At 36.2% G+C, this 12,354-nt stretch overlaps 1 protein-coding gene across 4 annotated transcripts in view; it reads left to right on the top strand.

Annotated features, from left to right (window-relative positions):
- Window positions 1-12,354, top strand: part of ZNF704 (zinc finger protein 704) — a 50,684-nt gene that overhangs the window by 30,364 nt on the left and 7,966 nt on the right. For 2 of the 4 annotated variants that reach the window (XM_087961931.1, XM_026691353.2), the window contains exons 3-7: window positions 2,983-3,086; window positions 5,185-5,417; window positions 6,098-6,198; window positions 7,965-8,226; window positions 11,162-11,266. In XM_087961931.1, the coding sequence (XP_087818057.1) occupies window positions 2,983-3,086; window positions 5,185-5,417; window positions 6,098-6,198; window positions 7,965-8,226; window positions 11,162-11,266 (805 nt within the window). The remainder of the gene's footprint in view (window positions 1-2,982; window positions 3,087-5,184; window positions 5,418-6,097; window positions 6,199-7,964; window positions 8,227-11,161; window positions 11,267-12,354) is intronic. The other 2 variants (XM_026691360.2, XM_087961932.1) reach the window with 1 other exon arrangement.

The raw sequence follows: 12,354 nt of genomic DNA, 5'->3' as shown, positions 1-12,354 counted from the left end.
TGTTGCCAAGAAAATTCCATGGACAAATCAGGAAGCATCCAGGAGTTGGGCCTGAAGGAGACGTTTCCTTTGTCCAAGTTGTGTAAAAGCTTCATATTTGTACTTTGGTTCCCTTCTCCCTCCTTCCCTACCCAAAGACTTACGTAATCTCAGTTTTCTTCAGATACAGAAAATACATTATTGTTGATGTTGACCTAAAAAAGAAAGATGGGGAGCGGAGAGGAGAACACATAGGAGGAAGAAATATTTCCTGCTGCAGCAGCTTTATGTGTAATCTGCTTCCTCAGTCCCCCAGCATGTAATGAAATAATGGAATACCTTACGAGGAAAAAAAACTGTTTTGAAAAAGAAAAGTAGCTGTGGCTGGAGAATGAGCTCTACGCATGTTGGGCTTCAGAGAAGCATTATGTCATTCTCATTTGCACTATTATGGGATGATCTCATGGAGGAGGGGTTGCTGCAATTTACAGCTCTGCTATTTCAGCCCATGTGATGATCAGTGTTCACTGTGCTCACCAGCAGAATAGAATGAAAGGGGAAAAGAAGAAGAAATGGCATTGTAAATTATTGAAAATCCCGAGAGATTTTAAAGAACAAATGCTGGAACGGACAGATTGACAGTAATAGGACCACGATTCAGTTACTCCTTTTTCTGTTCCTCCAGATAGACAGATTTTATCTCAGAGAACAATCACTCAGGTTGATTTTTATTTTATTTTGCAGTCCTTATCAACTTTTCCCTTGCCACCTCTCCCTACCATTCTATGATCCCCATTTAAAGATTCCTTTTTTTTTTAAAGAGGAAAAACATGTATATTAAACCTAGTATATAACTTGAAAACTATGGCCATTAACCAGTGCATCTGTGCCATTAACCAGTGCATCTGTGCCGTGATGCATGTTGTAATTGATCATTCTCAAATTGCTTACTGTTAAGTTATTTACTGTTAGGGTACAATCTGTGAAAAACAATTTGTACTTTTTAAAAAAACTTCCACAATAATTGAAAAATGGAAGTTGAAACAGAAGTCGGAAGATAAAAATGAAGATTGCTGAGGATTAGAAGTAAAAACTGACAAACCTGTATCTTTATGCAAGAGTATATAGAATGAGAATCAAAACCAATCAAATAGGTCATCCATAAATCGGGGATAAATCAACTTTTTCCAGACAGTAATCCAGCCTCCACCATCTCTTCTCCCCCCCACTCTTCCTTGGGAGCTTATATTAAAATAACACCGGTGGGGAAGAAATTTTAACTTTTCTTCCTTTTATTTAAATTATACAGTTAAATATAGCTTTACAGGATTTTTGTTTCAAAACCTCTGCATTTGCATATCCATTTAACAGATTTTTAAAAGGACTTTAGCAGATCCATATTACCTCTGCTATTCCCACAGAATCCCTATACTTCTCTCAAAGGCAGTCCTATGCATGAGTCTTTGTGCAAAATAAAATGATGAGGCTATCAGTTGCAATACCACCTGGTTGAATTATAAACATAGTGGATTTTACTGTATTTATTAATGTGAAAACCAGCATACCAGTGCTATAGATAGTGTACTTCAAATGAGGCACAGTTTTTGCCTTAATTTCATGAGCAATTCATATAAAATGTGTTTTTGTAAAAAAATAAAAATAAAATCTATGACATATTGCAACGCTTTAGCAAAGAACAGAAAACACAACCAAATGTATAACCTTTTGCCTCTCCTGTCCACTGTTTAGTTTCAGGAACTGTTTATTCCTCTGTATGGCTATAAACTAAAATACAACTACTGTAATCCACATAATCCACAGTTCTGCTGCCTACAATAGTAGAAATTGTTGCCAAATATATGTTACAGTTTGAGGCTGAGAATCTTTGGAGGCATTGCTAAGCTGCCTTGTTTGGACTGCCATGTTTTGGCATGACTACCTGGTAAACTTACCTGTCTTAATCTTTATCTAGATGGTTTTGAAGCACATGCTGAAAATCAGTACAGTGAACAAATACTATCCATTGATACTGGGCCAACTTGTTCTTTTGCTTGAAGCTTTTAAAGAGCAGCTAGACATCCCATGCCCCATTTCAGAGATATTTATCTAAACAGAGAAATAGAATGATCAATGGTGGGCAGAAAATAGTGGGAGCAGAAGTGACCGAGTTCCTGCTAGCTTCTTCATTGAGTTTGCTTGTGAGAATCTGACAGGAAACATTGGAAATTCCCTTCCCTCCCTTCCTTTCCCTTCCCCAGGAAGCAGGTAAGTGGCTGTTGCTGGAAGGGGGAAGGAGTGAGAGATTGCAAGAATGGAGGGGAAATTGTCCCAGAACACTAAAAATTAAGATCTTGTAACTACAGCAGTATAGAGATAGCCAGTAACACTGAAGCAGCCATAACTTTCCCAGAGTTCCCTTGGCAGTTGTGATTTCAGAGTTTGGACACATTCTGTAAGTTAGTCCATTTGAAGTAGTTCAGAAACGTTGCCCTATGAGGCACTGTTTCACCCAGTTAAAGGTCATAACAGTGAGAATTTTAGTACATTTATTCCTCGATTTACAGCAGTTTGTTTGTAACTCTGTTCAGAGTTACAGTAGCAGTGAAAAGCATGACTTATGACCATGGCAGCATGCCCCTGGTCATGAGATCAAAAATCATGCTTGTCAACTGATTCATATTTATGACGATTGCACAGTCTTAGAGTAATGTTATCACCTTTTGCATCCTTCTGACAAGGAAAATCAATGAGAAAGCCAAATTCACTTAACTACCGTGTTATTAATTTAACAACTGCAGTGATTTGCTTAACAAATGTGGCAAGAAAGGTCGTAAAATGGGGCAAAACTCACTTAACACATGTTTCATTTAGTAATAGAAAGTTTGGGCTCAATTGTGGTTGTAAGTCGAGGACTGTCTGTAATATATAGATTTGGAATATTAACGGCACATTGCTTCCTAACCCTTTTTCATTTGTTCCTGGTTTCTAATCATTTTCTTTCAGAAAATCTTCAGAAGAAGTGGACATGGATAAAGTCACGGCAGCTATGGTTCTAACTACTTTGTCCACCAGCCCTTTGGTTCGCAGCCCCCCAATCCGTCCTAATGGTGAGCATGTTTTCAGAAGAGATTTTGAAACAAGTGTTTGGGGAAAAGATATACCTACCTTTCTGCCTGCAGTAGGAAGACCATCCACCAATCATTCTCCCTAATGTGGGATGGGGTGGAGTTAGTGATTATAAGCAGATGTTTATACTAGAGCAGGGGTGTCAAACTCAAGGCCCACAGGTTGGATCCAGCCCATGGGATGCTTAAATCTGGCCCATGGGGCCAGCCTGGAAATAGCAAAGGACTGGCCCGCGGTGCCCATTTTCAGCCTGGACAGCTTCCCGCAATACTCTGCCAGCCAAAATGGGGTGCAGGGGACCACATGCGCCCCCTGTGGTCCTGTTTTGGCCAGCAAAGTGCTGCAGGGGACATCCGTCCTATTTCTCCCCCCACCCCCCAGCCAGCCCACGGAGGAGAACTACAATGCTGATTTGGCCCTGGAAGAAATCCAGTTTGATACCCCTGCACTAGAGGATTTATCCACTTGTTTAATTGTCCAACTAAAAGAATGAAGAAATGGAAGGTTTCATAATGTGAAGCAGAAGTCAGTGCCTTCCTGTAATAGTTCTTCTACTCAGCATAACCCCTTCGTGCTAATGACTTGTCAATTAGGTTATTTCTGACCATAGGTCTATGGCGTTACTTCATATGATAGAGCATGTTTTGAGATGTAGACTGGTTGACAGATTACAGGCACTGATTAAATAGGAGACAACAAAAACAAATGCTCATGGATTGCTTCTGCAAGACAGTGACAGTGCTGGCAAGGAGTGACCAGGAAGTCTAGCTCTGACCTTCATAGCTCCCAGGGGCCAAGAGGAGTGAGAGGCTATCATTAACCCACACACAAAAACTGTAGTCACTACTTAGCATCTAGTGTTGCCAAAGCTACAATTGAATAGGCGAAGCGTTTTTTTTCCTCCCCCAAAGTAATAAACTCCTCATCAAGCAGAAGTGAACCTATAATGCTGTCAATAGAGACATGCATATCAACACACATCTGTTATAACTTGGTTGCTTTCTGGTTTGAATTGAAATTTTGTGCTGTTTAGAACTGGTGTTTACTTTCAAAAGAACACTGAACCCATGTTTGGAAGACACGTCAGAAGATCTGCTCTTTGTAAGCAGCCTGCACAAGACCCAAGAAGTGCTTTACAAAAGACCATCAGGCATTGTATGAACAGATACTTCTATGGAAGCTGAACATTGATCTTTCTTACAGCCAAAGCCAAAAGGGCTGTGAAAGGCAGCTTCCAGCAACTGGGAGGAAGTAAGGATCGTAGCATTTAGAAATAGATGCCTGAACAGAATTAAGTGTCTAAAATGAGTGAAGTTTTAGTCCTAATGCAGAAAATTGAGGAGATATTCCTGAATGGGCTGCCATAGATGCATCGTTTGAAATAAGATTTCAGTTAGATTCAGCCAGATGCTTTTTGTGAAATTGTATTTCAGAGAAGCACAATAGCAGCAATTTGATGTATGGCCATTTCTTCCCATAACAGTTATGTTACAGAGGAACCCATGATACTTTTCCAAAATTCTGGACAAGTTCACCCACTCAAAGAGGAAGAAAAACTTTGGCCTAGTCAGTTGTCCAGATGCTTCTCCAATAGATAGATTGTCTAGAAAGCATTGGGTTCCTGGCTGTAGCCTTCTTTGAGCATGGCATGGTAGAAAAATATGAGTAAATCTTTCTTCGTTTATATCAAGTATAATTTATTTATGCAGTTTGGAAGCCCCAGTAAATATAGAACCATGTATATTCCTGGAAAATCTGTATGCTTTGTGTGTGTGCGTGTGTGTCTGTGTGTGTGTGTGCATGTGTGTGCGATATGTGCTTCTTATAACTTAGTAGACAATACTTTTCTTTTCAATTCATTGTGTATAATCTAGATGTCTCAGCACTCTTCATAAATACATGTTTTTAGTTCTATTACACTAATTATCTTACTAAAAATAGTTTATTTATTTGCAGTATTTATTAAATTAATTTGCCTCCCATTTTGTTTTGAAGCGACTCAGGGCAACTTACAGCATTATAAACACATTAATATCCAATGTTGTAGTTATGTTTTTCAATGCTGTTGTTAATTTATAGAATCCTTAAATGGATCCTGGAAAGAAGGAGGATTTGTGCCTTCCAGTACCAGTAGCAGTGGGTATTGGAGCTGGAGTGCTCCAAGTGACCAATCAAACCCATCCACTCCATCACCTCCCCTTTCTGCTGACAGCTTCAAACCATTTCGATTACCATCTCAAACTGATGATGGCATTGACGAGGCTGAAACTAGCAGTCTTCTTTTTGATGAACCCATTCCTAGGAAAAGGAAGGTAAGCCTGATATTAAATGTGTCAATATTCTCTTATAATGTTATACCTGTGTTTCTCAACCTTGGCAGCTTTAAGATGGGTGGACTTCAGTTCCCAGAATTCTCTAGCCAGCAAGTATATTGTGATATTATTTGAACAAATACCTGTGTTTACTTATGAAAGACACCATCATATATCATTTTTATCTAAAGCCAGATGTTTATTTGTTTCACTTTGCCTCTTCATTTTTAAAAATATATGCCAATTGTTTTAATCCTCTTAAAAGAAATCTTTGTCTGAAAAGCCCTGAAGTTGTTGCAAATAAATTGCTAGTAGATGAAATATTAGGAAATTCCTGCGTGAGTTACTGTGTTGTACTAAAGTCAGCTACTACTTGTCATTCTAATATGAAAACAGAGTGAACTCATTTCAGTGTTCCAAATTAGCTTTGCAAGATTATTGATCAAAAGATCAATATTGTATAGTTCTGTTTATGAATGGTGAACTTAAATTGCACTCAGGTGCATGTTTCTCAAAAGTAAATCTCCCTAGGTTTAATAGGCCTATCTCCTTAAATGTATGTGTACTTGAAACATTAATTTTAATTTACTTTAGTATTAATATAAGTAGAATAATTTGAAATCCATGCTTGTTAAATGAATGTACTGTGTACAGATTGTGCTCCCTGTTTAACTTCTCAGAACTCCATGAAAGTAATGTTTAAATGCCTTTGGAAAAACTGTGGAAAGGTACTAAGCACTGCTGTTGGCATTCAGAAACACATCCGGACTATTCATCTTGGGTAAGAAGACTATTAGCTATTTTTATTTGTGAAACAACTTTTATCCCAATATTAGCATTACTTTAAAGCGAGTTCACTAAGATTTATAAGCATTTACTAAGATTTATAAGATTTATTTATAAGATTTATAAGCAAATGAGCATGTTTATAATCTAGCTATTACAGCTAGTAATTCTTTTATTTCTTTTTCAATATCAATACAGGGATTTCAGATAAAACACTGAAATCTTTTTTATCAGTCCTTTGAGCTAGGAGAATGAATAAGGAAGAATTCAGTTTCATATAAGCAGTGTGCTTGTTTTTTATGTATGAATTTGTTTCCATTAATGAGTAGTCATACCATCCAATGACAAATCTTAGGTTATTTTCTTGATTTGCTAAAGAAAGTAGAATTTATTTTAAGCCACAGTTTCCAATGAATGCATAAGAATCAAAACAACATTTTTCCTAACATGAAACAGAGCGTTGATTTCTTTTTCCTTTTTGGCCACTCCAAAGAAGGAAAGGTCAAAAAAATAAAAAACAGACACACATTTCTTTGTGTGCCACTGAACTAAGCTTAATTTATTAAACTAGTGAATCAATAACACAAATTTGATAAAATCAGAAGTTTTAGGAACATTTGGAAAAAAGAAGCATCGTTTCTCTGAAAAAGGGTTCCTGTTATTTGTGGAAATAACATCTGGAGAAGTATGACTTACAGCTGCAGCAAGCTGCTGCAGATGTTTAGTTAATGTGTTTCCCTTATCTTTCCTCTTTCTGTATGGCCATGATAAACTTAGATAATTTTGCTTCAGTTTTACATTCACAGCAGTTTGTTTCAGTTAGACCCAGTCAATTGTGGTAAATCCTAATTATAGTTTGTTTAAGCCAATTTCAGTCCTTGAGATGAAGTCAAATTACTTCAGTGAAATATACATTTTGGATACAATTCTGAAAAATGGACAATATTCCTTTTTGAAAAATAGAACAAAACCTTCCATTTTCTTCTCTATAGCAACATCAATAGAAAAGCAAGGACTAACATGAATCCAAAGAATTTTCAGTATTTAAAAACTGTCCTGTCAATCACAATAGAAATAATTAAAAATGAAATTCACTGAACTGTACTGTCATTTCTCATGATATCTTTTTCCCATTAATTCAAATCTGTATTTAATAACTTTATTTTAATAAAATAGTGAGTGGGTGGGAAAAGTGAATTGAATCTCATTTATTGCATAATCTAGGTATAATTATATGCTTTTTCTTTCTCCCAATTTTTTTCCTTTGCCTTATCAAGTTGTTGTGAGAATAAAGGGAAAGAACATGCTGAAGGTTTTGAAGGAAATGTCAGATACAAATATGACAAATAAATGAATTAAAGTCTCTGTCTACTTTAAATAATCTGTGTTTCCACCAGCCTAATTTATAAAGTGTGAAAAATTAAATTGTCTTTTTTATTTCAACAATTTTGAAGATATATTCTGTGCACATGAAATATAAGAACATTAACAGTGGTTCTCTTCTGAAGAGATAAAGTCTTTTCTATGTAACTGTGTATATATATCCTTCCAGAGTCCTATGTATAGAAATGCTAGTGCAAATATTTCCCTAATGTGCAGACGAATATATTAATTGAAATATGTATTATTAGTTTTAGTGGTAAAAATATTGAACAATTCAGGGTTTCTTTGTTTTTGCATAGGCTCATATTAATATATTGGAACTTCTTATTGTACTGAATTTGGTACAGTATTAATAATTTCTGACTGTCATTTCTTTAGACGTGTAGGAGAATCTGACTACAGTGACGGAGAGGAAGATTTTTACTACACAGAGATACGTCTCAACACTGACTCAGTAGCGGATGGATTAAATAGTTTATCTCCAGTTTCACCCTCTCTAGCATCTCTTCCTTGTTTTCCATGCCAAGATGTGAACAGAAGTGAACTATCATGTGCCAAAACAGATGCTAAAGGGATGACGCCTCTAAGCCGTTCAGCTCCTACCAACCTCTACCTCATTCACTCTGACCATGCTTATCAGGTGAATATTTAATTTGATTGCGTTTCATTTATTTTAGTTTACTATCCATACATTATATTATCTAGATTCAGTAGTAATAAAGTGGAATCGAGCTGTGATTGACTTGTGGTTACAATTAGGGTTTTGATTTGGTTTTGTTTTGTTTTGCATCCCACCCTCTTTTTCTCTTTCTTGCTGCAAAGTTCTTGGGAAATAGTTTAAAGTAGGTATCTGAAATTGCTGAATTATTTTTACATTATGATTGATAACACTAAACTAGGATTATACTATGTGTGTAGGTCATGTGCTATTCATTCTCAAACCCTTGTTTCAGAATAATAAGACTTCTGGTGTGGAAATTATAGAAGAATGTGTTACTCTTTCATGGAAAGGAAAAGAGGCGAAATGGAAGCATATAGTACCCCTCTGACAAAAATTGTTTCATTTATTTATTTATTTTCCACCTTTATTATTTTAATAAACAATGTGGCAAATATACCTAAATTTCCGTCCTCCTCTTATTTTCCCCACAACAACAACCTGTGAGGCAAGTTGGGCTAAGAGAGAATGATAAGCCCAGAGTTATCCAGCTGGTTTTCATGGCTAAGGCGGGACTAGAAGATTTCTAGCCAGGTGCCTTAACCACTAGGCCAAATGGGCACGCTTGTTACGTTTAAACTAGCAATCATGTTTTGATGCTAGTTTGAGTATCATATAAATTGGATTTGTTTATCACAGAACTCTCATACTCCATGGGTATTTGCAAATATTAATTAGATCATTCATTCTTTGTAGCAACCTATATTCTAAAACACCTACCAGTATAAAGAGTAAATTGGAGTCAGCACCATATCTGATCATTTGTTGCATAAATTGAAATGGTGATCATTATAAAAAAATGGAATAAAATATTTTGTATAAAGGAAAACTATTCTTTATAAATGAACGGAAGCTACTTATAAAGTTTTTCAATATTTTTAATCAATATATATAATCTTATTTTATTTATTTATTTATATTTCCTATTTCTAAACAGCCCATCTTTTTCAGAGATTAAAAATAAACTCATTGAGCTGTGCAGTCATTTTTCATATCTTTCTCCCATTAATTCAAATCTGCATTTGAATTGCACTTACTAAAAAAAGATTTTTTTTCTTAATAAAATGGTTAATGGATGGGAAAAGTGGATTGAATCTCCATTCACCACATATGTAGTATATGATATCATAATAGCAAAAACATATAAGGAGAAAATGAGAAGAATATGTCCATAGAAAATAACAAAAGCTATTGCTTTTTTAATGTATTTTTGACTGGTGGGTCAGGAAGATGGCCTTTGCTACCATTACCCCCACCCTCTGACCTATCTTCCCTCCCTATATTGGGGGGAAATATAGGTCAGACCCTCATTTTCCTGGCCTTTCAAAGAAGATAAAAGATTTGGCTCTTCAATTCACATGAGGCTCTCAGATACCTTGATGGCCCTCTTGCTGCCTTTTAACATTTAATTTATTCTAATCCTGTTTTTATCTGTCTCTTTTTATTGATGTAAGGTGTTTTTAATTTGGTTTTAGGCTTTCTTGTTTTCATTGTACACCATTGAGACTCACTCTGTGAGCAAGATGGGCAGTATTTAAAATTTGATAAATTTAGTAGTAATAAAGTAAGTAAGTAAGTAAGATAGATTTGAACTTGGCATGCTACCATTTGGAATGGGCTTTTAGAAGTATCTAGTATCGCCACTAAAAACTTTTTTGAGTTTGTAAAGACACCCAGAGCAGGCATACATCAAATTGCATGATTCTCATGCAGTCTCTCACATAGGAAAAGACTGAATGCAGCAAATGAAATTTCTTCATATCTCTCTACAACTATTATTATTAATGTTGTTTATTGAAGAAAATTTTTACAGAGCACAAAAAAATACAAATACGAAAAGCAAAAATTAGAAATAAGTAAGAAATAAAGAAGGAAAAACAAAAAAAAATCTGTCTGCAAAAAAGAATCTGCAAACTTCGATAACTTTAAGGTAGAAAAGACATAAGAGAGTGTGGAGTCCTTGGTGCATTTTGAACTTGGTTGTTTGCTTGAAGATGTTGACCTAACGAGGTAACATCATCTAAACATTAGTAACATCATCAATGGACACTGATGATGTTACCCAGTCAGGTCATGAAATGTCTGCAAGCAAACAACTAAGGTCAGAGAGCTCCACAGTTCAACTCTGAACTATTTATCTATAAATATCTATGAGTTCTGTTTCTTCAGCAATTGCAGTTCAATCCTGCAACTAGCTCCTGGCTGCCAAGTCTATTTTTTCTTTCTCTTCATCTCCACTTTTGTTTTGCAGTTGCTGCAAAACTCCTTAAAGGGCTAATTTCTTTTGATAGTCAATGTTACATTTAATACCATGAAAGCCGTATATGCTTTCTTTAGCCTGTTATTGTTCTTTTAATCATTATCTAATATTTCACCCTGAAACTGGCAAATATTTTTCCTCCAACTGTGTTATAATTTCCCTAAAGCTATCTTCTTTGGTGGGATAATTCCAGATTAGTTGCTTTGTGACTTCTCCATTGTTTCCAGCAGTAGACTTTTGCTGTTTGGGAATGTTACAAAAGATGCTATAGTTCAAAATATCTGAAAGAAGTCACATTGGGGAAATGAAAAGTTGCCCTAAAATGCTTAAGTTTAAGAAAGTTTAAGAGCTAAACTTTCAAATATTTTTTAGATCTGCCTATATTATTCATTCTTTATCTTTCATTTCTTTTGGTGACTGCTGTAGACATCTTTCTTTCAGTGGTATCATGTATTATTCACCCTATTGTCTTCAAGAGAACTGAAAAATAGAATCAAAATGAGACCAACTTACTATTTTTCATAGGAAAGAATCAGACACTTAATTTGGCAACATGGAGACGTTCCTTCTTAACTGACTTCCTATTTTTTGAAACAGGCTACAGCTCCTGTGAACATTCCAGGGTCAGCCAAGTTCACTCCCAATGGAAAAAGCTTTAGCATCTCTTGGCAGACACCCCCAGTTACCTTCACTGGCCTTCCAGTAAGTAGAAAATCAGCAAAGTAGGGGGAGGTTTGCTTACTACATAGGATGGCATGTGTGAGGCAAGTTCCATACTTGCACTTTATGCAGGTAATGGATTTCTTTCTCCCTTGCCTGTCCCATTCCACCCATGGGTGCATTGCAGCAGGTCTGCACACTATACAGTTCATGGCTGCATGTGGCCCACCAGGGGCCTTGTGCAGCCCATTGGCATTTTTTAAAAAAATAATAAATCACCACACCATCTCCAAAAATATACTGTGAGTGCCCCAAGCCTCTCTGCAACCAGCACCTCCACAATACTGCTGCTTCTCTAGCCTCCAAACTCCTGACTGGTGTGCTAGGCATTCCTTTGTAGTCTGCAGTGATCTTTGATGTATCAATGGGATCCTTTCCTCTTTACTCTTGTGTAGACCTGCATCACAGATTTCAATAGAGGCAATTCAAGCATATTTTAAACAAAATAGCAATAGCACTTAGACTTATTTTCCGTTTTACAGTGTTTTACAGCCCTCTCTAAGTGGTTTACAGAGTCAGCATATTGTCCTTAACAATCTGGGTCCTGATTTTACTGACCTCGGAAGTATGAGTCAACCTTGAGCCAGTCAGAATTGAACTGCTGGCAGTCGGCAGAATTAGCCTGCAATACTGCATTCTAACATTGCGGACCACAGCTCCCATTTCAAATGAATATGCTGAATATTTCACCTGCGAATCAGCTAGATGCTTGTTAATATGCAGTGTCAAAAGGGCTTTTGACAACGCTGAATCCTATAGAAATAAGAGCACATTTTGGCCAAAATTAATTATGGATATTCTCCAATTCCCTTGGGTTGCAGTGATACTGCATGACAGTTTTTCTCCTTTCCTTAACTTCCCTCACAGGGATGTTTTCCTTATTATAATCTGTTATGATGTCATAATACTGTTGAGTTGCTTATACCATCTTCCATATGCATAACATATCTTTAATTTCACCCGATATAATTAACTACTGTAAGTCCACAATATTTCATTTTTTATTCAAATATTTTTTCTAACTTTTGAATTATCATTACCAGAGTAGACATCGTGTTTTGTGTCTTAGC

The sequence above is a fragment of the Notechis scutatus genome, chromosome 3 (assembly GCF_049901735.1).
Source record: "Notechis scutatus isolate UNSWTSFEM ecotype Mainland chromosome 3, rNotScu1.2, whole genome shotgun sequence".
In the NCBI taxonomy this organism is placed as follows: Eukaryota; Metazoa; Chordata; class Lepidosauria; order Squamata; family Elapidae; genus Notechis; species Notechis scutatus.
The sequence above is the reverse complement of the archived record's forward strand: the minus strand, read 5'-3'. Positions and strand labels throughout refer to the sequence as shown.